This window comes from Tenrec ecaudatus, chromosome 1 (genome assembly GCF_050624435.1).
Source record: "Tenrec ecaudatus isolate mTenEca1 chromosome 1, mTenEca1.hap1, whole genome shotgun sequence".
Classification (NCBI taxonomy): domain Eukaryota; kingdom Metazoa; phylum Chordata; class Mammalia; order Afrosoricida; family Tenrecidae; genus Tenrec; species Tenrec ecaudatus.
Genome location: NC_134530.1, coordinates 57,246,311 through 57,274,135, shown reverse-complemented (window position 1 = coordinate 57,274,135; position 27,825 = coordinate 57,246,311). Strand labels below are relative to the sequence as shown.

General features: G+C 50.8%; 1 protein-coding gene across 4 annotated transcripts in view; it reads left to right on the top strand.

Moving 5' to 3' along the window:
- Positions 1–27,825, top strand: part of CSMD2 (CUB and Sushi multiple domains 2) — a 781,206-nt gene that overhangs the window by 444,491 nt on the left and 308,890 nt on the right. For 3 of the 4 annotated variants that reach the window (XR_012785340.1, XM_075553737.1, XM_075553731.1), the window contains exon 13: positions 7,662–7,844. The exons of the other annotated variant lie outside the window; for it this stretch is intronic. Coding sequence is in view for 2 of the 3 variants with exons in the window: in XM_075553737.1 (XP_075409852.1) it covers positions 7,662–7,844 (183 nt within the window). In the remaining variant the exon portion in view is untranslated. The remainder of the gene's footprint in view (positions 1–7,661; positions 7,845–27,825) is intronic. 4 annotated transcript variants of the gene reach the window in all.

The window sequence follows — 27,825 nt, the reverse complement described above, 5'->3', positions numbered from 1 at the left end:
CACTATCACCACCACCACCATCTCCACCACCACCACCACCTCCACCATCACCACCACCACCACTACTACCACCTCCACCACCATCACCACCACCTCCAACACCACCACCACCACCTCCACCACCACCACCACCACCACTACTACCACCTCCACCACCATCACCACCACCTCCAACACCACCACCACCACCTCCACCATCACCACCACCACCACTACTACCACCTCCACCACCATCACCACCACCTCCAACACCACCACCACCACCTCCACCACCACCACCTCCACCACCACCACCACCACCACTACTACCACCTCCACCACCACCACCACCACCACCACCACCACCTCCACCACCACCACCTCCACCACCACCACCACCACCACCACCACTACTACCACCTCCACCACCACCACCACCACCACCACCTCCACCACCACCACCACTACTACCACCTCCACCACCACCACCTCCACCACCACCACCATCACCTCCACCACCACCTCCACTACCACCACCACCACCTCCACTACCACCACCACCTCCACCACCACCACCACCACCACGACCATCACCACCATCACCACCACCACCACCTCCACCACCACCACCACCACCACGACCATCACCACCATCACCACCACCACCACCTCCACCACCACCACCACCACCACGACCATCACCACCATCACCACCACCACCACCTCCACCACCACCACCTCCACCACCACCACCACCACCTCCATCACCACTACCTCAATTACCACCTCTTCTTCCATTATCACCACCACCACCACCACCAAAAGTATGATTCCTATGAGGGGCAAGAGGCTGCAAGTTGAGGGACTTATTGCTAAGACTTTCTTCCCGTTCTCCTGCTTGGCAGAATTCCAGCCCAACCCAGCGGAACGTGGGGAAGGGAGCTTAGACTCTCTTAATATGTGAGCACGCAGAGCCTGAGAACTCAGCCCCTCTCCCTGGGGTGGCCAGCTGCGGGAAATACATTCAGAGTTGCAATTGCTTTGCTTCTCAGTAGAACAAGAAATATTTAAGGAGCAGGCAATTAGCATTTACCAGAAACATTATAAAATTACACACAACTTGCTAACAAGTTTTAGCATCAAATTTGGGCGTCCCCCTGCTTCCTGAGTCTTTGCCTGGATTCTGGCCACCTAAAGCCTCAGCTGGAAAGGCTGGCCCAAGAGAGGAAAGGGCAAAGAGCCTGACTCTGAAGACATGGAGGAGTAGGAAGGGAGAGATTAGGCAGAAAGGATGTCCCATGGTCCAACAGGCTCATTTCAGAAATCCGGCCATCTCTTTACTTGCCAAAATGGTACATGTTGCACACACCGGCCAGGACATTGAAGCTGCAAGGCCCGGGAGGAAACAGCTGCCTCCCCTCATTCACTGTCTGTCTTCACCGCAGTAGTCAGTGCTGGAAAGTGGGGAAATGTCAAGAAGGGACAGCCAATCTTCCTTGGGCACATCAAGACAGGCTTCCTGGCAGAACTGGGCCTGGAAACTGCCTTTTGCTTGGAGAATGAAAAGGAGGGTTTCCCGATATCCCTGAGCGGGAGACCGTAGACGAGCTCAGAAAGCTTCTGGGTGGGTAGAACGGAGGGGAGACCTTCCATAGAAATAAATGTGTGGAGACGTTTCAGAGAAACCAAGTAAGGAGAAGATGGGCAAGACAGCCTCTGTAGGCAGTGCCCATAGCCCCTTGGTCCGGAGCTAAACTCTAGTAAGAGGCCTTAGTGAGACTCCTGCAGTGACGGGGCGGGGCTGGGCAGGGCGGGGCTGTGGGTAATGGAGAGAACTTTGAAAGCAGACCCCAGGCAGCAGGCCAGTATCCTTATTTACTGTGGACACTACTTTCCCCCGATGGTCTACCTAGCATGGCCTCTGGCCATTTTTAGCCTCCTCCTGTCTGTCTTCTCAGAACGCCTCTCGTTCTGCTTGTTTGGTTCTCCTCAGCTGGGAGGCTCAAGCGTTCCAACCAGAGTCAGGACAAGAGCAGCGCCTCTAAGGTACTCATGACGCTTCAATGGCGCCATGAACACTTTCCTGGGCACCGAGACCCAGAGTTCAGCTGAAGGCAGGCAGCATCTGCCTCTGCTCAGAAACCCACCGCGGGAGCTACTCTCCACGCACGTCTGCTCTGGCTCCCGGGTGTGAGGGTGCCTGCGACGGAGGGTGCTGCGGCATGAAAGCGGGGCCAGAAATAACTTGTAGATGCGATTTGCCCTCGAAAGACATAGGCTCTTGCAAATGCTAAGTTGCAGAGCTTGCTAATGCAGACAGCGTGACGGCAACCTCCATGCTCCACTTGTCCGCACTCACCTTTGTTCCCAGCCTCCTTCTGTCCCTGACACGAAGTGCTCTGCAGGAAGGAGTGGGGGATGAAGAACGCCATCCATCCCTTTCACAGAAGCCATGTGCAGAGAGAGGCACTGATGCCCAGGGGTGCTGTTTCCTGCCCTCTAGTCTCCTTGCCATCACCCCGCGGCAGGAAGTGCAGCGAGTGTGAGATTTAGGCAAGGCCAGGGTGTTGGCATGTGGCGTGAAAGTTCCCTGGGTACTGACTAGGCGCTGGGATGGAATCCCTTAATATGCTTCCCAACAGGTCTGGGATGGTACCTGGAATTCCCTTGGGCCTGGAGTGGCGAAGCCATTCTCTTGGTCTACATGGTTGCACAATGCTGGTTCACTAACGGTCACCCAGTTTTGTAGCAGGTAAAGCTCAAGGAAGGGAGGCTCAAAGATGAGGGTGGAGATTGGGGTGGGCCCCAGCAGGCCAAAGAGTTAAGGTGAATTGCGTTAAACAGTGAATTATGGGAAGGCATCAGGGAATCAACAAAGAGGAGCGCATCATGAGTAGATTTGCAGGATGGCGAAGTAAGGCAGCGTTGCAGAGCAGGGAATGGAGGGCAGAGACAGCAGGGCCACCAGGAAGCTGTTGCAATCCGCCAGGTGAGACATTTGGGGCAGGAGCTGAGCTAAGGCAGGGCAGGAAGGGAGGAAGAGCAGAGTGGGCAAAGGAGAATTAGCCAACATGTGGCGGGGAGTGAGAACTGGGCAGGAAGGCAAAGGGCAGAACCCAGACTGATTTCCAGGTTTCGGGCTCGGGCCTGCCACAGCCTCCAGGAAGCTTTCCCCCCTCTCCCAGCCCAAGACAGGCGCTCTTTCCTCTCATTTCCCACGGGTTGCATGGTCAGGTCTGTCCACTTCCGCTGCCCTCATCCTTGACCTTCCCCTTGTTTTTGTGCAGAGGTCATTGGCGGTCCACAGTTTCCATGCGACAGGTAGGAGCTGGGCTTGTGCGTCGGACAAAGAGAGCGTCCCTTCCGTTCCAGGCTCAGTGCTAAGCTCTGGGGGTGTTTGTTGTTGTCAGGCTCCCTTGTATCCACTCAGACCCATCGTGACCCTGTGCACCCCGGAATGAAGCACTGCGTGGGCCTGCACCATCCTCACAGACGGTCCCGGGCCGGAGCCCTTGTTACAGCCCGTGTCTCTTGGCTGCACCACAGTCAATCATACATAATCTCTGCCCTCCTAAGACGCACCCTCATGGGTGGGGAGGAAAGAAACCAGGAGGAGACCTGGCAGCCAGCTAGGAGGGAAGGGGCTGAGTTGGTAGGTCAGCCTCTTCCTGCCCCCAAGCCGGCTGTGAGCGCCATGGATGAGAGAGTGTTGGCCCGTTCTTCCCACTGCTCACTGCCCAGTGTCCGGGAGAGCAATCAGTAAATCATCTCTGGAAATGACTAGATGAGCATCTGCAGAAGACTGCCCGTGCTGTGAAGGGAAAGACGAGGGTGTGAGGAGAGCAAGGAAGGGGGAGGGAGGGATCGAAGATGCGTCCTCAGGGAAAAGTGTCTTGGAGGAGGGGAGGTCTGTACTGTGGACGCTTGGCTTCCGAGCTGGGAGCGGAGAGTGAGTTGCAGCTCAGGCTGGAGGGGCAAAGACAGGTGTGGACAAAGGAAGGAAGTCCCACCTGTCCTGTCCCGGAGGCAGCAGGCCTCCCTCCACGTGGAGTGCATCAGTCAGTCAGCGAACTTATGGAGTCACGTGATGTGGCTCTTTTGGTAAAGACATCGTCATAAGAGAGGGTTCGAATTTCTTAACAGAAATGGAAAAGCCTGGGAGAAGACCATGCGGTGAGCCTGGCAGCCTTCAGTCATGGAGCGCGTGAGCCTGGCAGCCTTCAGTCATGATGGGACTGGAGACGTCTTTGAAGCTTGTGTTCCCTCGCTTCCTTTGCACAGGGGAAAAAGAGAGAAAGAAAACTTATAAAATAGAACTATATTAACCTCAATAATAGGATATTACATGCATGACTTGCTCCAAGACAAAATTTTCTTTGTCTCTTTGCAATCCTGGGCCGGGATTTGGTCAGCACATGACCAAGAGGCCCAAGTTCAAGCATCTTTGAGGCTGGATAATAGAGCACAAGGAATTCTCTGCAGAAGGATTGGGGGCTTAGTCCCTTTGCTCGCAGCTGGTGGGGAAGAGGGCTACCCTGGGCTTGGGGAGAAGGCCCCAAAGACCCAGACCAGGAAAAGGGATGTCCAAGGGACAAGCCCCTCCTACCTCTCACCCCTCTTCCTCTCCATAACCCGTGGTTCTTTGGTCAGCAAACCTCCTATGCCTTGAACACAAATGCTCCCCAAAGTCCGACTTTCCCTTTGAGGTCACCACTGAGGTGGTCCCATCGAGGGCTGGTAGCTCATTTCGCCATCCCTCCTTAGGTTCACAGCTGAGGGATTGTGCCTTACTGCCTCCGGGTGCACTTCATCTCTTTTGAGTCCCTGTCAGCTCAAGCTCTGTCACACCCTACCCTCCCTCACCCATTAGTATCGTCATCGCTAAGTCATGTCTCACTATCATCTTGCCTCCTAGTGCCCTGGTCATCTCAGTTCTTTTTAGCCCATTATTCTATGGCCACCGCAGATCTGGTTGTTCAGCACCTCTGGGATGTCACCTGCACAGGTCTTGCTCAGGGACCTCCGTCCTTCAATACTCCCACTCTGGACCTCCCCCCACTCCCATTCCCCATGCTGCCCTTGGCCTCTCTATTGCCCTCGGGCTATGCTTACTTCCTTCTGTCCCTTGGCTAACAATTGAGCCTTTCTTTTCCACCCCTGGAGTTGAAAATGCAATCTGATGCTAACCCAAGGGGCGAAGATTCAAGTCCACCCAGAGACACCTCAGAAAAAACGCCTGGTGATCCACTTACACCCAGGTGGTCATGCCAAAGCCTGCCACCGCAGACTTCATTTAAAATCTTGGCATGTGCTTCATTGTAGACATTTTCTTTTGGGACATTCATTTTTCTTTTCGAAAATAAATATTGCACTAACCTCTGATGTTTCTTGGTGGCTGAATTTGGGGTTTTTTGGTGGCCCGTTGTATACTCGAGGGGAGACCCTTACTCTCCTGACCCACCCACCCTGCCATGCCTGACATTTGAGTTGGTGCTTCCCATTTGAGTTGGTACCCTGTGCCGTATATTCCCGCTTCCTTGTCAGTAAGCCGGCCTTGAGAACCTCTCATTCCTTGAGAACAGAGACCCCACCCAGCTCTGGCCCAGGGACTCACTGCACAAGTCTTAGTTGTGTCCCTGAAGGAAGGAGCACTTGAGTGGGTGTGGGCACGTGTGCAAGGCCGAACTTGCACAATGAGCAGCTTCCTGACAACACACAGTTTGCCAGGTTGCCGCCTGCTCCCGTGGCCCCTGTGTGTCTGTCTGAGCTGTCAGTGGCTCAGTTTTCAGAAGCAGCTCGCCAGGACTTTCTTGCAAGGCACTTCTGCGTGGCCTCGGACCTTCAGTTTTTCAGCTAGGAGCCAAGCACACGGCTGGCGGCACCGCCCAAGGACTCCCTGCGCCCTCACTAACAACCCTTAAAGCCGGGCCCTGTGGGAAGGATCCTCGGCAACAGGCTCCAGCTCTGGCTTCAGATTATGGGTGACTGGAAGCACAGCTCGAAATGCCTGACTCCCCTGAGTTAGCAATCCCCACACCTAGAGAGAACCTGCTTGGGGGCACCCTGGAGGCAGGAGGGTCCTGCAGCTGCATCCCAGGTCACCTTCGGGTGTCCTGAAACTGGGGCCTGGAGCAAAGAGACCTCTTCCCAAGACTGGGCGGTCCTGGAAATGTGTGGGCTTGGTCTATCCCTCCCCACTCGTCCCGGAGCAGGAGGGAAGCTGCCTTTGCGGAGGGTTCAGATGTGCTTTCTGAGGACAAGGAGGTCTATGAGATAAGAAGCTGGAGAACTGACCTGCACTTGGGATTCCTCAGGCCTGGAGCCTGTTGATTTGGTCACACAGTCCTCCTCCTCCCCGGCCTCCCTGCACTGCAGGACCCAAGAGGCTTGATCTACATGACACCCACACACAATCCCAGGCATGGAATGCCTTACCCACTAGGTCGTAAAACAGAGCTAGAGGTCCTGGTAACATGAACGCCACAAACAAGAGCCCATACGAGGCAGCGCCCGGGGGACAAACAGCAGCTTAGATCGCCTGGAAGCCCAGCAGAACGGAGCTTCTGCCTATGCAGAATCACCCCTGCTAGCGTCACAATTTCCGTGACCTGGCTCCCAGCATCCCATGAAAAGCAGCATCTCTTTTGGACCAAGAATCCTGGGAAGATATCACCCTAGTCACAGGACTCTCAGAGCCCTCGCCCACCATCTGCCACTTTGCTTTTTAGCCCCATCTTTCCTGCAAGACACCCCTCCTTGGGAACATAGCTCCTCCTCCTCCTCCTCCTCCTCCTCCTCCTCCTCCTCCTCCTCCTCCTCCCCTCCTCCCCTGCCTTCTCTTCCCATCGTCCTCTCTGTCTCCTTCCTTCCATCATCCTCTCTTCCTCTATCATAGCACTCAGGACAGGCCTAATGGGGGCCATCACTTGCTGGCTGACCCAAAGGAGCCTCCAGAGACTTGGCCAAGCAGGCTCCTCTCCTGGGGGATCCTCGTTGACATCTATGAGACGGTGACGGGCAAGGCTCACAAAACCCAGGCCCCCATAGCTCCCTCGGAACCCACTCCATGTCTGACTTGCAACTGTTGAACTAAATGAATTTGAAAAGCACACTTAGGGGTCATTTGTTGTGTTTCACCTGCTCTCAGCTCAAACCGAATTATAAAATATCTTCATGGCAGTACTTCCTTATCAGAAGGCGGTGAGTCTGATTCTCGCTTAATCTCGGGTTGTGGGAAAGGCAGGCAGCAAAGATCAGCTGCCCTCTCTGCGTCGCCTGCCTTGCCGCTCAGGAATAAGCTGTCTGCATTTTAAGATTGAGCCAGTGGTGATTGTAACCTAGAGGCAGAGTCAAGTTCAGCAAAGAAGTCTCCAAACATTGGACGTGTTACCTGCTGTGACAGGTAATCACCTTCCCCGAGTGAAAATAGCCAAGCATCTAGATTACTTGTGTGAACACAGAAGACCGGATACTCGATACCTGGGAGGCCCATCCATCCTATTGCGTTTAAGCGGGAGATGGCAGGGCTTCTTGTGGTGAATCTCCAATAGTGGAATTGAACACTCCTCCTCGGCCACCCTGGCGTGGATTCAGGGCAGAGGTGCAGCAGAACAGGTAGGGTCAACCCCCTGCTCCCAGAGCGATACCCAGTCACCTTTTGTCTCTGTTTTCTTGTCTTTCAGAGATCGAGCAGGGCAGTTGCGGTGACCCTGGTGTCCCTGCCTATGGTCGGAGAGAAGGCGCTCGGTTCCACCATGGTGACACACTCAAGTTTGAGTGCCAGCCTGCCTTTGAGCTAGTGGGGCAGAAGGCAATCACGTGCCAAAAGAATAACCAGTGGTCTGCTAAGAAGCCAGGCTGCGTGTGTAAGTGAGCGAGGAGACGGCCGCCCTGAGGGCCCCACAGAGAGTCAGGGGACCCCACTTCCCAGCAAGTCTGGGGACCACCCCACCCCTGAGACCTTACAGCTTCATTTTGGTTGGTTTCTTTTATTCCGTGGGGGCAGTTCTGGTTATAACACACACTGCAGCGCTGAGAGTGATTGGTCGAGGCATTCATGGACCTTCTTCGATGTCATCTTACCCTCCTTTCGTGATCCCTGAGAGCAAGGTGGAGGCCACTGGGGCATTTGGCCGACTAAGCTGAGACACGGGGATTGCCTCCTCCTCTCTGACATTGCTGGGGATAGCATCCTGCGAGCCAGGTGGAAAAGACCACACGGGCATAAGGTTGTAGAGTCTGTATCAGCATCGGAGTGCTGTGGGAAGTCATGGCCTTGACAGAATGTAATGAAATTTCTAACATCCCTTCCTGTTGGGTGGGGCTTTGAGAGCAATGAGGGAATCAAGTCATCTTTGCAGTGTGACTCTCTGGGGGAAAGGGTTAGAGTTGAGCACTCTGTTATAGGGAGATAACTCATAACCTCTCGAATGCCTTGGCCATACTTTCTTGTACAAATCATATCTGAAGTCTTGGGTCACGGCGGATCGGCAAGGGTGAGGGAATTGTGTCTAGCTAAGGGAAGACCAGGCACGGTCACTGTTGGGGAATCACAGGCTCCGTCTTCTCGGAGGTGTCACGTCTTCCACTCCCAGCACTCACCGCCCCACTTCTTCACCTCGCGGGCTCCGCTTTTCTCCGGGCCGGTCTCAGCCTTGATCCTCCACCCGCATCGAAGGGCTTCTGTGGGCCTCTGAGTTCCACACATAAGAGGACTGTGGCCTCTCAAGACTGGGGAAGTGAGTATCCAGACAATCCAATCATGGACCATCAATATCTAAGAGTTGGCGTGTGAGTTGGGGAGTTGGGTCATACCACAGTGATAATATTTTTCAAACCATAAGAAATGACTTTGTTTGGTCTGACTAAGCATTTTTGATGACTTGAGTTCATTAATGTAAAAATCCTCACAGAGGTTTAAAGATCAAATACACGTTTAGCAAATCGCCCTTTCTGAAGAGAATAAAATGACATGCGTTCCGACAGTCGCCACTCACCGATGTGGTTAGAATCTGGGGCCCTGGTGTCAGCTTTGGAATCCACTGGGCACTTGGGGACCTAGAGAGACGGGAACAGTCACAGGGGCCCCTCGGGACTTTCAGCTACAAGGGGGCTGAGAGTTGCAGAGACCAAGTTCAGGCAGGAGTGGGGCATAGGAGTCTGGCTAGGCAGGGTTTGGCCAGGGTGGAGGCAGGGCTTCAGAATGTAAAGACACAGACGGAGGATGGAGCTTCCTTTCTGAACTACATCCTTCCAGGATAAGACGGGAGAACCCGGCGCAGCGCCAGGCAGAGAACTGGGAGGAACGATGTGGGAAACAGAGTCAGTCACTTTGTGTCTTATTAGCTGCCATCATGAGCAGCATGGCCAGGTTGTTGTGGCCCATGGAGTTTTCAATGATAATTTGGGAGTAGATAGTTAGACTTCTCTTTCTAGTCTGGCTGAGTCCAGAAGCTCTCCTAAAACCAGCTTACAATACACTCACAGACAGATGGTGGCTGGGTATGAGATGCACTGGTCGGGAATCGAACCTGGGTCTCCCACATGAAAAGCAAGACTTCTTTACCATTGAACCATTCCATCCAGGGACAATCTCCAGCCCCCACCAACCAGGAGAGAGGGGTAGCCATGCTTGGGAAATGTTAGCGGCAGGGGGTATGATTTGAACGCTCTAAGACTTTCCCTGACACCTTGACTTTAAGGAGTGGTTTAGAAAATCATTTGAGGATCTTCACTCAGGTGGAAGACTTGTGAGGGCTGCTCTGGGGCCCCAGAGAGCTGGGCGCCCACAGCAAGCCGCCGGGTGGGAGAGGGAGCAGAGCGGCCCGGCAAGTGTGGCTCCATGCGCTCTGCGTTTTCAAACAAGGAAGCCTGGGTTTGAGGATGAGGACTGAGAGACAGGTCCTCTGGGGGATCTTCATGGCATTTCTTCTTCCTGGCGATTATGGGCTGTCGAGGGATGACATTGTCAAGGCACTGCGGCCACTCAGATGTGCCTGGGGTCTCAGGAATGCTGGTTTCAAGGGAAGGGGACCAAGGGAGAGGGGCCCTTTGCACCACCTCAGTGTTGAGGTGCATGTCGTGAAAGTCACCATCTGTCAGTGCTCTACTGTGTGTCTGTCCCTAAACTGATGCTTCCTGAAGTCCTGGATTTGTCTTCAGGGACCTCGTCCTCTAACCTGTAGGAATAGGGAGAGATGATGCTAGGAGAGGGCTTCTTGGCCTGAAAGAACTTTGGATTTGAATTCTGGAGCCTACATTTGACTCTTTCCTGTCTCTGGGCTTCATCTTCTTGATCTTCCCTGTAAGACATCCCTCCATGCTGGCCTCAGAACTTTGGTAACTTCTAGCCCCATATTCAGAAAGGAAAGAAAAAGTAACTATGACATGAACAAACAAACAAAATTTAAAAACAAAAGTGAACTGCTGTGGAGTCAGCTTCGAGTCGCGGCGGCCCTTGTGTGCCCAAACAGAACTGTGCTCCGCTGTGTTGTGTGCAGCTGATTGCCAAGCCGTTCTTCCCAGGCTCGTCTGGGTGGACTCAAACCCCCAACCTCTCAGACTGGCAGCTGAGTGAATGAGCCCTTCACATACCTGGCGGTTCCATAGCAGGAATCATGCCCACGTTGTCCACCACAAATGCTTGGAGTCCACCTCCTGACGCCGGTCATTCTGGAGCAGGACCTACTTTGATTTAGGATGTTCTGCTCCTGACTCTCCATCAAGTCTCATCGATCATGATGTGTGATCAGCGGAAAGGGTTCAACATCTGTAAACATCTGTAAAGACATGAAACAGGGAAGTCGGTCTCTTTGCCTTATAAAGTGGTTGCAAAGGTACATTCAAAAGCCCCTCTCGCAAAAGGCAGCCCAAGTATCCTTTTGCTAGGCGATGTGGTTGTTGTTGTTGTTGCTGGATGCCGCCAGGTTACCCCCAAGTCATGGTGACCTTAGGTACAACAGAACGGCACGTTTCCCAGTCTGGGGTCTTCCTCGCACTCGTTACTACGTTTGAGCCCCTCGTTGTTACCATTTGGGTCCACCCACACCACACATTAGTCACAATCAATATTCATACAAGATTTAGCAGACAAGAATGTTCTTTGCTTCTTAGGATGTAAAAGGGACTTGGGGAAATCCTTTTGATAACCCAGTCTGCTTTTGACAATTATCTAGAGACGCTCACCGCCGAGTATTCTTCTTTTCTGACATGTTTTATTCTAAGCAGCCTCCTGATCAGCAGGCTGCGCAAATGCTCGCTCTCCTCCCTGTCACACAACGTCTCCGGTAGCCAGCAGGGCCTTCGGTTTCCTCTCACTGGCTTTTGAGCTCCCTCCCAGGGGTCAGTGCTCAGCAGACGATCTCATTCCATTTAGGTTTTCACGAAGGGGTGTTTCTCGCCATGGAAAGCATTGGCAAAGGGAAGGTGGGACCAGTCTCTTTCCTCCTGGTCTTTCCTAGTCCTTGGTCAGTCCACATCACCAGGGACCACTGCTCCAATTAGTTATAAGTCTCACTCCACCCCATCCATTCAACAGCCTTAGGGACTGGCTTCCAGACGCCATGCATTGGATTCTCTCTGTGACCACGACTCCCCGGGCTGTCCTGGGGAGGAGTGTTAGGCCAGATTGCATGGCTTGTTCACCTTTCCAGGACTTCTGCCTATTGTACTCACTTCCTTCCAAAGGATTAGGGAACCTTTCTCTGGCAACCCTGCCCAGTTTCCCTTCCCAAGAGATACACTGGGAAGGGAGATACAAATAGCGCTGATGAAGGTTTGCACAATACTTGATGCTTTGTTGACAGGCGAGCAGAATGCTTCACACTTCACGAGGAAGCCAGGAAAGCAATTATCAGTCCATTAGCAGCCACTTTCAAAAGAAGTTTCAAAACAACCTTCACCAGAAAGATTGCAAGACTGCACAAATAGGCTCTCTCCTTCACCATTTTGTAAGGCACGGCAGGAAAGTGTGAACCCTAATTGCCTGGCTCCTAATGCCGCTATGTGTGAAACGGGAAGGCAGGACCTACTGGGATCTCTACAATGTATGTTTCAAATCCTCAGACTCTTGGAGATCCTGGGAGGGAGAAGGGGTGCCCAGAGAATATCTCTCAGAGGGTCAAGGGCTTGAGCTCGCTGCTCCTTGAAGAATTGGAAAGTGAAAGGAAGGTCTTACAGGGACGCTAAGGAAAATGGCCCTGTGCTAGGATCTTCTTGTCTCTCCGCCCCATTCTATGCTCAGACACACGCTACTGTGGCATACACATAACACACACACACGCACACACACGCACACACACTTCTAAACAGAGGAGTGGGTTTCATCATAGGGCCACCAGGAAGCGGGTTTCTCCCAAGTGCCATTATGCCAGATCCAATTCACCACCCTTGCTCTTGTTAGGTGCCATCGAGTTGGCTCCGACTCAGGGCAGCCCTCTGTACAACAGAAGACAACACCGCCTGGTCCTGCTCCATCTTCACAATTGCTCTCATGTCTGTGCCCGGTGTTTCACTCACGGTGGCAATCCATCTTGTTGAAATTCTTCCTGCCCTTCCACTTTACCAAGCATTTTACCACTTTCCCAAGTCCCTTCTCCATCCCAAGTCTGTAAGACAAAGTCTCACTGTCCTTGTTTCCAAGGAGCAGTCTACCTGTACGTTTCCACCTTGGCACGACTGATATTTGAGACCAGAGAATTCTTTGTTGTACAAGACGGTCTTGTGTGTGGTGGGATGTTTAGCAGCGTGCCAGGCCTCTGCTCACTGGATGCCAGTAGCAACAGGAGAAGAGTCACTATCTCCAGACACTGCCAAACCCCTGGGGACAAGGTCATCTCAGATTGAGAAGCGCTGGTTTGGGATAACCTTCAAAAAAAATTTAAAACACTCTATGCCACCAAGTTAATTCAGACTCATCATGGCCCAATAGCACAGTCAAAGTGCTCAGTGGGGCTTCCAGTACCTTTAATGTTCACCACAGCAGACTGTCACATCCCTCTCCCACGGGCAGCCAATGGGATCCATCTGCTGACCTTCTGTTTAGCAGCGAAGCACTGAGCTACTGCACTGCCCGGGCTTCTTCCCTAGACCAGCCAGCTGTTATTTATTAGGCAGCTGATGAGTGCCCCACCTCTCAGTGATCTCTGTATGACAGAACAAAGCACTGCCAGCCCCGCACATCCTCACAACTGTTATGTTCGAGCCCATTGTGGCGGCCACGGTGTCAACCCAACCCCCTGAGCACCTCTGTCTTTTCACTGACCCTCAGCTTTACTAAGCAGGTCCTTCTCCAGGGACTGGTCCATCCTGATACCAGGTCCAAAGTACATGAAGCCAGTTCTCCCCATCCAGTCTCACTTCTAAAGAGCACTCAGGCTGTACTCTTTCCAAGACAAATTTGTTTGTTATTCAACGATATGCGGATACATCTATTACTTCCCATTCCTCCTGATTTGTTGACATGCATGTGAAGCAATTGAAAAATTACCTTGGCATGGATCAAGTGCATTTCAGCTCTTAAAGTGACGTCTTTGCTCTTTAACCCTTTAAAGAGGTATCTGGTAGCCAATTTGCCAATATGAGTTCTTTGATTTCTACGGTACTCCTGACAATGGGCATTGATTGTGGATCCAAGTAAATGAATTGCTAGAATTATTGTTTTCTTTATGTGGAAATCTAATCCATACTAAATCTTTCATCTTCATCAGAAAGTGCCTCAAATCCACTTAGCTTTACACAAGCAAGGTTGTGTCAGCTGCATATCACGGATTATTAATATATCTTCTTCTAACCCTTATGCATTTCCTTCATGTCATCTAGTCCCTCGATGATCTGTATACAGAGCTGAAAAAGTATGACGTAAGTGTGCAACCCTGACACACACCTTTCATAATTTATACCCCATGGTGACCCCTTCTTTTATTCCAATGACTATCTCTTTGTTTTTATCATTTTATTAGGGGCTCATACAACTCTTATCACAATCCATACATATATCAATTGTGTAAAGCACATGGTACATTCAGTGCCCTCATCATTCTCAAAACATTTGCTCTCCACTTAAGCCCCTGGCTTCAGCTCCTCGTTTCCCCCCCTCCTTCCCCACTCCCCACTACCTCAAGAACCCTTGATAATTTATAAATTGTTATTTTGTCATATCTTGCACTGTCCAACGTCTCCCTTCACCCACTTTTCTGTTGTCCATTCCCCAGGGAGGAGGTCACATGTAGATCCTTGTAATCGCTTACCCCTTTCCACCCCACGCTCCTTCCACCCTCCCGGTATCGCCACTCTCACCATTGGTCCTGAAGGGATCATCCTTCCTGGAGTCCCTGTGTTTCCAGTTCCTATCTGTACCAGTGTACATCCTCTGGTCTAGCCAGTTTTTGAAGGTAGAATTGGGATCATGATAGTGGGGGTGGGGGAGGAAGCATTTAGGAACTAGAGGAAAGTTGTATGGTTCATCATTGCTACACCGCACCCTGACCGGCTTGTCTCCTCCATTACACCCGTCCGTAAGGAAATGTCAATGACTGCCTCTTAGTCTAGGTACAGGTTCTTCATGAGCACAATTCAGTGTTCTGGAGTTCTCATTCTTCAAAATGTTATCCCTAGTTTCTGATCATTTGAAAGTTATTCTGTATTAAATGAATGGCTGTAACTTGAGTTATTAACTGACAGAGCATCAAACCAAGTTCCTGCCCCAAGTTGTGCACTCTCTCCTGCACAAGATTTCTAGAATTTAAGAGCACATCTGCAGCAACAGAGAAAATGAATTCTTAGAATGAAGCAATTAGGCCAGAGTAAAGAAGCAAACCATTGGCTGAGTTATGCCCAGAGTCACAAAGTTTGAGAGGAATTAAACAGAACTGCGGCGGGTAGATCCATGACCCGCCCTGGAACTCCACTCGTGTTAGAATCTTTTCCTAATCTTGAATTTCTTCTCATTTCTTTCATTCATCCATTTATCCATCCATCTTTCCCTTATTTGGGGAACCTACTATGTAAAACAAACAGATATATCTTGGAAGAAGTACAGCCAGAATGTTCCTTAGAGGGATTGATGGTGAGACTTTGTCTCAAGTACTTTGGACACGTTGTTAGGAGAGGCCAGAGTCTAGAGAAGGACATCATGCTTGGTACAGTCGAGGAGCAGCAAAGCAAAGAGGAAGACATCCAACAAGATGGATCGACCCAGTGGCTACAATGATGGGCGCAACCAGAACAACTGTGAGGATGGCGCCTGGCTGAGCACTGTTTCCTCGTGTTGCACACGGGCCACTACCGACTCGTCGGCACCTAGCAACAACAGCAGCAGTGTAGAAAGTGAGATGTATTATGGGTTGTGAGTATTTCTGGTTGGACATCAAAGTCTAAACCGAAGGACCCTGAGAAGGACGTCCTGCTAAGGGTCAAAGGTGGTCTCGTGGTGTCTTGACCTACACAAGGCGCTATAATTTCCCAAGAAGTATCCAGAATTCAGGGCCAATACTCCACACAGGCCTTTTGAACAACCGAAATATGCTTAACCTTACTCCCTTAAAACCAAAATCATTTCCGCATTTGATCTTCCTACATTGATTCCTAAGGAGCCCTGGTGGTGCAGCAGTTAAGCACCCAGCTCCTAAAACACATGCTGACAGGTCAGGCCAGCACCTGGCGACCAGCTCCTCCTGCAAAGACCCCGGTCTTTACATTTGTACTCTGTCATGTGGGTCCTGTGCGTCAAAAACTGGCTCAGCACATTCATCTACAACAACACATGGACTCTTACTCGTGTGCGCACGATTACACGGGCGCTTAATCAAAAGGAAGAGACCACGCTGCACAGTTTTTAAAGTCCGCATGATGTTGTTGGCCCTAACCTGTTGCTGCATGTCTTGTATAGCGGTGGCGCTTGTCATCTGTCTGCAGGATGTTCTGTCTTGTGAATAGACGATGTCACACCATAATGAACATCCTCACGTATATGGGTTTTTTTCCCTTCTTATGAGATTGTTGGGGCACGCTCTGAACAGCTTCATAACTCTTGTTGCGTGCTACCTATCACGTGGCTCCCCACACTGCAGTGTGGCTCAGAAGGCCAACGGCCAAAGCCCTAAGATTAAGAGTAGTATGCACAGCATGCGCAGTCTTCCCATCCGGAGACCGGGCACGGCTCTCTTTCTGTTCCTTTGCTTTCATGTTTTTCCATCTCACGGAGAGCTTTTATTAGGGCCATGAAACCTCCCCCAGCATTTGTGGGGTCTTTTCAAATTGCTTATTTAACAGGTACACTTGGTCTCCATCCCTGAAGTACACCCCACTGACCACGGCAAAGCCCTAGATGTTCAGATGGTGGCGGGGCTTTCGCTGCTGATGGACTGGTCCCTGGCACATGGCTGCCTGGTCTTGCGCCATCCCTATCACCAGCCACAGATCTGACTGTTGGCACCCATTGAGTGTATGCGGGCTCACAGTATTCCTTAATTCGTGCTGTTTTTCTGAAGTTTGCTGAGACCCGTTGCTTCACATCGTAGCAATATGCAAGCCCCACTGGAAGCAAGGTGGTGGCTTTGCATGAGGTGCATTGGCTATGCATTGAGTCCAGGTCTCCTGCATGGAAGGCAAGAATTCTATCACTGAGGAAGTGCTGAGCCCACAGATATTATGCTAAGTGCTTTGAATCTGGCCATGAATCTGACCTAGTCCTTGAAATCCGGAAACCCTTTCTCATGTGGCTGTAGACATGATGACCTAAGTGACAGTGGTGCCTTGAGATTGAAAGCTTCAAAACCATCAAGGATACCAGTACGTGTAGGATCGTGAGTCATTCTTTTATTCAGCATCTATTTCTGAAGCACCTACAATGAGGCCGCCACCACTGTAGGTGCTGAGCAAAGGAACAGCAGCTCCTGTCCTCACTGACTGCAGACCTGACGTCTTCTCTGTGAGAATAGGGAAGTCCACAAGAGAGAAGAACCAGGCTGGAGCCAGACCGGAAAGAGAGACATCGAAGTGGCAGCCGTGGATTCTGCCCCACTAAGTGGACTGTCCATGGGAGCAGGAAGGCCTGAAAGGCAGAGGAGCCAAAAGACATGGGCATCTGTCGCCAAGGGTTGGTCAGGAGGGACATTCATGCACACGGGCACACCACCATTTGGGCACTTGGCTGTGTGGTGGTTTCTAAACAGTGAGTTGCTGCCAAATAGGTTCATGGGAGCAGATTCCCAGGTGCCCACTGGCCAGAGGCATGTCCCTAGTGTAGGCAAGCCATATGAGAGGTGACAGAGGGGTGTCAGAATTTCCAGGCCAGGACATGGAATGGACCCTCAGTCCGATCCCTTCTGCAGCCTGGCCGGACCCAGCCCTGCGTAACATCAATGGGGAGCACATGTTCATTGCAGCCCTTGCCCAGTGACTCTCTATTGACATGTGACTCCTGGTGAGCCCATGTGTTACAGGGAAGAACTGAGCTCCCTGGGGTTTTCTCAGCCAAAATCTTTAGTAAAGTGGGGCCCCAGGACTTTCTTTCATGGTGCTGATGCTGGCGGGGTTCGACCCACCAACCTGTAGGTTTGTCTTCAAATCAAAACCCAAACCTGTTGCCCTTGAGTCGATGACTACTTGCAGTAGTGACAGAGTGGGACTGTTGCACGGAACTTTGGGGAGGACATGATCTTGTAGATGGAGGCCTGATGGCCTGGTGGGCTATGCATTGAGCGGCTAACCGCAAGGTCATTTGTTTGAAACCAACACCACTCCAGGGGGGGACGTTGAGGCTTTCTACTCCCATCAGATGTCCAGTCTCAGAAGCTCCCAGGGACCGTTCTACCCTGTCCTACAGCGTTGCTGTGAGTCAGCATCGACTCAGTGGCCATGCGAATCAGTCTGTAGATCATGCCTTCCCAGCACCACTGGATCGCTACAAACCACCACCTTTTCGGTCTCGTAGTTGAGTGCAGGTCTTTGTGCCACACAGGGGTCTGTGTGGATACTAGGGTGTTTGCATTTCCCTTTTCAGTTCGAAGCAGCACTTCCCGTCTTGTGGAGAGAAGCCCTTGGTGGTATCCGGTATGCTTGTTTCCTCCATCCCTCGCTTCTCTTGTATTATCTGGCTATCTGCACCGGAACACTGTTTTGCATTTCTATATAAATAAATTTCTCAATACTTGTGATTTCTTTTCCTAGCTGACAAAGTTGTCATGCTGCCACGGGTCTGGGAAGCAGCTCATTCTATTTTTGGTTATTTGTCAGTAATTTGATGTTTGTTGTTGTTGTTAATGTAATTCGTTAATCCATCTGGAGTTTATTTGGATGAATGTACAATGTTGCCCAAACCAGGCTGCAGTTTTCCAATACAGTTTATTAAGTGGTTCACGTCCCGCTTGATTTGGGGGGGGGGGGTGTGAATTGTTTCAGCGCATGGCGAATCCTCAGAGGTGGTGAGTTCTGTTTCTTAAGTCACCACTTTGTTCTTGCTGCTTTATTTCTAAAGTTGCCCCAGTATTGAAAAATTTTAATTGTTGTTTTGTGTTATGCTCTAATATCTGACAGAGCTGGAAAACAACTCCTTCCTCCTTTAATTAATTTCCCTTAGAGAACATTCGTTGTTATTCTCATCTGTTTGTTGTTCACGATTAATTTTAGAATTGTTTTGTCAGAATACATACATATATATACACACACATATGTGTGTGTGCATTTATATATTTAAATGCCTACTGGGGGGTGTGCTTGAGTAAGCCTGTGAAACCATAAATTAACTTGAGGTAAATGGGTCTTTCCCGCCCCCTAACCCTTAGCCTCCCCGTCTAGAAGCATGGCATGTCTTTCTTTTTGTCCCTCTCTGTTCATTTTTCTGACGATAGCACCTTTGAGGTTTTCGTCTGCTAGGTCACCTATTTCTCTGGCCGCCTCTATTTTTAGCTAGATGGAGGCTTTTGAAGACACCCCTGCCCAGGTGCCCTGTGTGCAGGTGAAGGATCGGCCATGGCTGGCTCTTCTCTCCGTGGCCAGAACCTGTGATTCTCTGTAAACACGTATTCCCAGACTTCCCAGGGCCAGAGGCCATTTCAAGCACCCTTTCTTTGGGCCCAGAAAATCGAACCCTCATACCGAGAGCCTCGGAGACGGTCTTTTTCAACTGCGAGGCGCTCGAATGGAGGTCTGGAAAGCGTCAGGCTCTGTCCCACTCACTCAGACTCCCTGTCGTCGTCGTCGAGGCGATGCCAACTCATAGTGACCCGAGAGAACGCCCCCTGTGAGTTTCCAAGACTGCGAGTCTTGGAAGATGGGTGTAGGAAGCCCTGTCTTTCTCCTGTGAAGTGGCTGGTGGTGTTGAACTTCTGGCTTCGTGGTGATCAGCCCAAGACGCGGGGTTATTGTTGTCGTTGGTGCCATTGAGTCAGCTCCAACCCACAGTGACCCTGTGCACAGCAGCACGAAGCCCCGGCCAGTCCTGCGCGATGACACAGGACTGGACAGCTGTTCCTGTGCCTGAGCCCATCGTGGCTGCTCCTCCACTTTACCAAGCATGACGTCCTTCTCCAGGGACTGGTCTCTCCTGACAACAGATCCGAAGTAAGTGAGGCAAAATCTAGCCACCCGTGGCTCTGAGGAGCTCTCTGGCTGTGCTTCTTCCAAGACAGATCCGTTTGTCCTTTTAACGGTCCATGGTCCTTTCAATGTTCTCCGGCTCCACAATGCAAAGCTCGGGGGAAGAGATAATACTCCTGGGAACACCTGACGCCCAAGGGCCCAGGACAGTGAACAGGGCAGCGTGAGCTCCTTCTGCCTCCTGCCACGTCTGACTGCCAGGACAGGGTCGAACTGCCCCCTTGGGGTTCTGAGACTGCAACTCTTTACAGGAGCAGAAAACCTCCTCTTTGGTCCACAGAGCAGCTGGTGGTTTCAAACAGCTGACCTCATGTCACTGGGCCACCGGCCCTCCTCACTCGTCTAAGCTTCCTTAAATCGCTCGTGGAACTGCAGGTTGGCCCAGGAGGGGAGGGGCAGGGAATCCACTGTCCTTCCTGGGCGTTGCTTTGGTATGGATTGGGCTTTCCGACCAATCACTGGAGACTGAAAAGCAGCCTGAGTACTTCGAGGACGCCTCTGCTCCTTTACTCTGCCTCACAGCCCGGACACTGAAGCCCGTGGCCTCATTTAGCTGCTGCTATACAGGGCCAGGTGGCCAGCTCTGGAAAAGGTCCTCGGTGTGCCCAAGGGGTCATTTCCTTGGTCGGGAAGTCTGCGTTGCTGACCGGGGTGGGGAAGTGTCTGTCTGCTGCTGCACAGCCACATCTGCACTGCAGTCAGAACTGGGGAGCTTGGGGGACCCCATGAGGCCAGGGCTGGCAGGGCTGACCCCAGGGGAAGAATCGGCTCCCATGGAAGGCACTAGATTTCCTCCCAGAATGGCCAGGGAAGAAGTAGCACCAATATTTGTCCTTCTGGCCAATGCGGGACACATATATGACTTGTTAGCTTAGTTGTAATTAGGCAGCTGCCCTGGCAGGGAAGAGGCCTCTGAGCTGACGCAGATTCTCACCCAGAAGAATACGGTCTAGAATAAGGTCTATACGTAAGAGTGTTCATGTCCTGCACAGAAGCTGCCGTTTCAGAGGGCGTTACACCCAGCAGGGACGAGAGAGGAAACCGGGAGCCAGAGAGAGGGTCTGTCCCTGGATGTGGGCACACAGGGTGGAGAGGCGTAACGCAACGAGCAGAAGGGTGTGCACGGCTCCCCAAAAGCCCCTGAGGTTTCTACTCTGTGAAACCACATTGCACCACACCTCTTGGTTTAGGAGGAGGGACGTTCCACTGGGCTGTTGAACAAAGCTAGGTTGGTCTCAGCTTCCACTTATAAGACCTGAGCCCCAAGAATACGTTCTCGTGTGTCCTGGGCAGGTTCACATCAGACATAGGCGGTCAGTTCTCAGAGCAAGTGCCTTCAGCGGCCTTTGTCATCCGCTGCTGTCCCATCAGTTCCCACTCGGTGTTAGGTGCCACCGAGGCAGCTCCGACTCCCCGTGACCCTTTGTTCCACAGGATCAAACACCGCCTGCTTCTTGGCCCTGCGCACGGATGTGCTTACGTTTGAGGCCATTGTTGCAGCCGCTGAATCACTCCATCTCATCGGCAGTCGTCCTCTTTCTCCTACCTTTCCGCTTTCACCAAGCATGATGTCCTTTTCCAGGGGCTGGTCTCTCCTGATAGCAGGTCCAAAGTCCAGGAGACGGAGTCTCCCTCGCCCTTGTCGCTTCCTAGGAGCCTTGCAGCTGCGTTTCTTCCAAGGCGGATCCGTATGGCTTTGGGCAGTCCAGAGGACTCTTACCTTCCTTTGCCCGCAGGATAGCTCAAATGCGTCCGTTCCTCACTCGTCCTTCCCACCCATGATGGCCCTGTATGCAACAGAACGAAGCATTGCCCAGCCCCGCGTGAACCTCACAATCGTGTGAGTGGGTGTGGCAGCCGCTACGCCAACCCATCTCATGGCGGCCATTCCTTTCTTTGGCTTTACTGTCCTCCTCCAGTGACTGGTCTCACCTGACAAAGCGTCCAAACCACATCTGATGAAGTTTGACACCCACAGTCGGGCCTCCGCTCTTCCAGGACAGACTTGTTCCTCCTTCTGGCAGCCTATAGTATATTAAAAAATTGACAACACTGTAGTTCAAATTCAGCGGCCTTAGCCAGTCTGAAGTGTACTTAAATACAGCTGATCATTAGAATCACTCACAGGTCTTTGGAAAATCCAGAATTTTGGCCTTATCCCCATGATATCTGGCTCAATGAGTCTGGGATGGGGTCCAAGGAAAGTAGTTCTAAAGCCTCCCCAGATGAGTTCAATGCTCGTCCTGATTGGTGAGTGCCTAAAATACTCAGCTGCTAACCAAAAGGTCTGCTGTTTGAACCCACCACTTGTTCCGTGGGAGAAAAGAGTCAGTCATCTGTGTCCATAAAGATTTCAGCTGTGGACTCCCCATGGACCAGTTCTGCTCGGTCCTGGTGGAACATGGCAATACAGACACCTCCTGAGAGGACACGTCTTCCAATTCAGCATGGTTCAGTGTTCGGTTCTGGTCCAGTGGGCTTTCAGGAGCCAATTTTCAGGAGTATGTAGTCAGGTCTTCCTCCTGGTCTTAGTCTGGAAGCCCCTCATCCACCATGATGAGCCTCCTGGTATCGGAAATCCTGGTGTCGCAACAAAGTAACAGACCAGAGAGAGGCTGGACGTCATGGTTGGTAAGGTAGAGGGCCCGTGGAAATAAGCCTCGGGTTACACAGTCACCACGCCAATGGGCTCCAACATCATCAGGAAGACAGCATGGCTGGCTGAATTATTCTATATATGTGCGAGAAAGCGTTTCCAAAAGCTCATGGACATTTTTCATTCTCTTTTGATTCCATTTTCCACAGACTTTTTGAATTCCCTCTGGTGTTCACATTGGTGCAGCAGGTTAAGCACAGGGCTAGTTGATCCTACAGGCCACCGCAAGGGAGGAAAAGCAGGCAGTCTACTTCTGTAAAGATCTGCTCCTTTGGAAACCCTCTGAGGCAACACCTCTACTGTGTCCTCTAAGGTCACTATGGGTCAGAATCATCTCAAGAATAGTGGGCTTGAAATGTGTGTGTGTGTGTGTGTGTGTGTGTGTGCGTGCGTGCGTGTGTGTGTAAAGTTATCATATATAAGAGCACTACGAGTCAGAGCTGACTCAACAACGTACAGCATCTGAAAGGGCACCCCATCATTTACTGAGCTCCTACTGTGCACCAGTTGCTTGTGAAGAGTTGTATGTTACTCCTGAAGGGTCCTGTCTCTGACCAGATGGCAGCCCTTGGCAGCGTGGGGCTGGGACGCTTGTGGTTAGTATGCTGGGCTCCTACGGTGTTGCTATGAGCCTGCGCCGGCTGGGGCTTTCATGCCTGGGTTGTTGGGCTGGTGGGGACTGCCTGTGCCCCATGAAATATTGACCTCCATGTTGACGTCTCAATAAGGACTGGGATGATGTCCATGATCCAGTCAGTACTCTACCATTCTAGCTTGGTGCTGGGATGGCCTTTCACTTCATTTGAAAGTAGAAAAATGTGGAGGAGGCATATGCACCAGGGATGATTCTCACATGAAAGTTGCTCTCCATGGGAAAGACAATTCTTTTTGACAGGCAGTTGGGGGTTAGGAATAGCTGACGGACTTATTCATACCGACTTTGCCCCAAGTCAGTTATATTAAAAATTCCAGATGAATACAATGTTTCCTAATAGGTGCTGCTTTGTGATCTGCAGCAAAACATTATTGCTACTGTATTGTAATGTTAAAGATGTTTGTGTGGTCTGGAAGCGTCTCTTTAATGCTGTTATGAATCGAAAGGTACACTATATATTAAGACAAATATTTGATTAAGTGATATTAGATACAAATTGTGCCTAAATGTTCCGGCTTGTGTACAGATTTGACTCAGGCAGATTTAGGAACAGAGCTTATTTGTTAACCTGAGGTCTGCCTGTAATTGATGTACTTAAAAGACACCCCCAGTATACAGGGAAATAAAAATTCATTCTAACCGTCAGATTCTCAGAAGATATCTTGAAGGATCGTAGCACATGAAAAATCTAGCTCAATTCAAGTAGAAATCTCTCCGGAGCTAAACCAAACTGAAAATACAGCTTAGTTGTGGGCCCAGTCCAAACACCACATTCCTAGAGCTAACAGTCCTGGTCTTAGGCATATTGTGGCCACCGCTAAATAGGTAGAATGGAAACTATAAAAAAATTAAATTAAAAAAATGGGCCAAATCGTAGGGATTTACCTGAGCAAGGGCACTGCGTAGTTCTAGGGAGTGGTCCGAAGGCAAGCACGGCACGGCCCTCTGCTGTGAAGTTTGCCCAGACAGCAGCGGCGCGGTGGTTCCAGATGACGAGCTCACTCCAGTGTGATCTTCTATGGGATCTGGAGTTGCAGGGGGGAGGGCTAGGCAAGAACGGAGGAGGTGCTAGTTCCCGCAAGGGGCACGAACGGTCTGGGGTTCTGGTATCAGGTCTCCCTTCCCAGGAGCACTACCGCAGGCGTTAGGAATTGGGCACCCAGGTCTAAGAAAATGACAAACCAGCTGCTCAGGGATCATTCCGGACCTTTGACCGTGGGTAGGTTGCCAGCAAGACTTTCAGATTCGAGTGGCTGGTATATTTTCTGGTTGTCTGAAGATCGGACAACAGCCTGAGAGCTTTGGTGAGATGTCCCAAGACCTTACTCTTCTCAGGTCTCGAGATGCCTAGAATGCAGGGGACGGGGAAGAAGAGCAGCTGCCCCCAACTACTGTTTTGCTTTTTTACCTTTCTTCCTACCAATTTGGCAGTGACTACAGAGTCAAGTTTCTGCTTAAAGGACATGTTGAACTTGCCCCAAACATCTAGTGACAGGCTCCAAATCAGAACAAAAAAAGTCCTCTTAGTATCTACTTGTCTGGGTGGCATATTTCTTGTGGCTGAGTTTTCTTGGCTGGTCCTACCTTCTTTCCTTCAACACCTCTAGAGCATGTGGGCACCACCAGCAGGGCCTGTCACTAAGCATACAGTCTCTGCAGATCTAGAGAGAGCTCCTTGGAGGGGTTCACAGCCCTCCAATCTCATAGGGAACGGATCCTCTGTTGGGGCCGTGAGCAGGATACCTCTCCCAGTCATGGCAGCTTGCACTTCTAGGTTGAGAGTCAATTGGTTCTGTCTTCTCTAAAGCGTTCCAGGTCGCCGCATACCAAGTGTGTTCTCATGGCCTGTCCGCACACCATGCCTCATGCCTTCTCCACGTGCTCCGGGATGCCCAATGGAATGCCTCTGAGGCACACACAGAGTTCCCCCAGCCAGGGTCTGTGCAGCCACAGGGGCTGGCTCAGGAAGGTGGGCTTGAAGTTCTACCAGTGCCCCTGCCTCACCTTTGAATGCCTTGACAAAAGTCGCGTCGGCAAGTCCTTGGCGGTCAGCCCTGCGTGTCCGGGTGTCCTCAGGCCTGGAGTTCTCAGGGAGGTTCTCTTGCCTTTTCAAAGGGCTTGGCTTCTAGGAGATATTTGAGTTTCCTCTCCTGGGCCTATAGGCCCTTCCTTTCAGTCCCTGGGTATAAAGGGAGTCTTCTGGGGCACTCTGGATTGGGCTCAAGAACCAAGCTGCTGCCCTTGAGCTACCTGCTTAATGCTCATCATGTGCCAGCCGGGAGGCTCGCTCAAAGCTCCCCTACTGCCTTGAAGATGGTTCTGTGAGCTGTGGACTCATCTGGAGCAGGAGGTCCCTCAGAGGGAAATCTAAACAGATATTGTTATGACCATGGGGAATGACCACCTAGTGTTCTGTTCCAGTCTTCTGTGGGGGGTGGAGGTGGTCGAAGCCATGACTGGGTTTGGAGTGTCCCAAACTGAGGGCTGCGTCTGGACTCCTGGGGAAGATGCGCTGCTGAGACAGCCCTGGAAGAGATGGTGGAGCTCTCTGGCAGAATGCGGTGACCTTGGGGCAAGGACAGTCTCTGAGGACTCCCAAGGCCCAGGCATCTGATCTTGTACACCCAGGACCTTTGGAGTGACTGATAACGCCTTGAATTCCTTGCTTGGTTTGTTTTGGTTGTTCTTGTTGCGAAAATACACAGCAGAACAGACTACATTCCACATTTCCTCTTCAGAGATGTTGATGGTGCGACCATGCTTAGGCGCCTTGGCTGAGTCCTGCCTCAATATACACTCACTGCCCCGAGGTGCTTATCTAATCTCTCAAGTTGCTGTTAGCAATTTGATCCCATATAGCTAGTGTCAAAAAGAGCTCAAGACGGAAATTTTCACTAGTTAAGCTAAACTATTATTTTTATGATTTCAGGGCGGGTATTTTCAGCTTAAGCGTTCGGATTATCTCAGGAAAATGTCACCCGGAGTCTGCACTCCATGAAAATGTGGAATTCTTTCCTGCGTTTCCCCCTGTTTGATTAGAATCCTTCTATAGAACATTTCCTCAAAATGGTTCACATTGGTAGCCGGGCACTGACCGTTTCCCACACATTCCATATCCTCTCTCTGTTTCTGCCTCTCCTTCTGTATCTGGTGTTCAGGTGAATAGAAAACAAATTCTGTGCCTTGGACGGCTACTTGCAAAGCTGTTAACTAACTATGCAATGAACTAGGACGTCTCACAGAAGCACTAGACACGCTAGTAGTCCTCTGAACTGGGAAGCTCCGTGAAACCATGACCCTAAACTTCCAAACGAAGGTACTCAAGCTCACGGGTTTATATAACGAGTTGTATATAATGTGTTACTCCTGTTGGGGGTCAGCTTTGTAAACACATCTATTGCACACTTTTGCCAATTCAACTCTTTACAGGTGTACAACTTCTTCACGGCTGTTACATAATTACCCTTCATTTGTTTTGACTCGGTGCCTTCAAGTCCATTATGAGGCACAGCAAGCCGCTCAGGGTGCTCTTTAATCACCGTTCATCCCACCCCTATCCCTTCTCGTCCATGGCAACCGCTAATAAACTTTGATCTCTATACTTGTTCATTCTCTTACCGTCTTATACAAATGAGGTCCGTTTGTATTTTCCCGGTCGCGATTGACTGACTTAATTCGGCGTGTTATCTTCTGCCTTCATCCCTGACACACGCCACACCACTCGTGTGGTGGCTGAGTAAACCCCACTGTAAGTGTGTGCCACGTTCGCCGTGGTGACTAATGCTGCAGCGAACACTGCTGTACAAGTCACGGAGTCTCTGTGTTCGAGTCTCTTGAGTCTACACCTGGAATCGCCAGGTATAGGGTAAGTTGTAATTTTAGTGTTTGGGGGACTGGTTTCCACAAGGACTGTTCCTTTTTGCAATCCTACCAGCACTGGGTAGGGGTTCCAGTTTCCCCACATCCTCTCTAGGATTTGGTATTTTCTGTTAGATTTCTTTTTGTCATCTCCATCATCCCCGAACCCAGGGCAAATGCGTCCATGTCGACTCAAAGCAGCCCTAATGGGCTGTCAAACTACCCTCCCGGGTTTCTGAGATTGGCACAAAGCCTCCACTTTCTCCCTCAGAGCGAGGGTGGGGTCAGATTGCTGACCAATGGCTCACAAACTCCACCACCAGGGCTCCCTAGAGCGGTGACATGGTATCTCCTTGTCACCTTCACTGCTGACCACAATGACACTGAGCATCCTTTCATGTGTTCAGTAGCCGTTCGATTGTCCTCTTTGGTGAAATGGCTGTTCGAGTCCTTTATCCGTTTTATGATCGGATTATTGGTCTTTTGGTGGTTACGTTTTATATATTGGGTCGTTAGGTTCTTGTCGGCTGTGTGGTTTCTGAAGATAATTTCCCAGGTGACCATTTGTGTTTTCATTTTTCTGGTGAAGTCTTTTGATGAACAGAGCTTTTAATTTTCATGAGGCCTCATCTATATAGTCTGTCTTTTGCCGTCTGTTGTCTTATTATATTTGTAATCCTGTTAAACAGTGGTCCTGACAGTGTTGATCCTCCTTGTTCTTCCAAGGACTTTATGAGTTTGTACATTTATGCCCCTAATCCATCTGAAGTTCGCTTATCGGTCTGGTTTGAGGCATGTTTCCTGCTTCATGTTTCTGCATGTGGAAATCCAGTTTTTCCAGGGTCATTTATTGAAGAGACTCTTCTTTTGAGGGGGGGTGATTTTTTAAAATCACTGCATTGGGGGCTCATACAGCTCTTATCACAATCCATCCATCCATTTTGCCAAACACATTTGTACATTTGTTGCCATCATCGTTTTCAAAACATTTTCTTTCTACTTCAGCCCTTGGTATCAGCTCCTCATTGTTTCCCTCCCTTCCCCACCCTCCCTCTCTCATGAACCCTTGATAATCTATGAA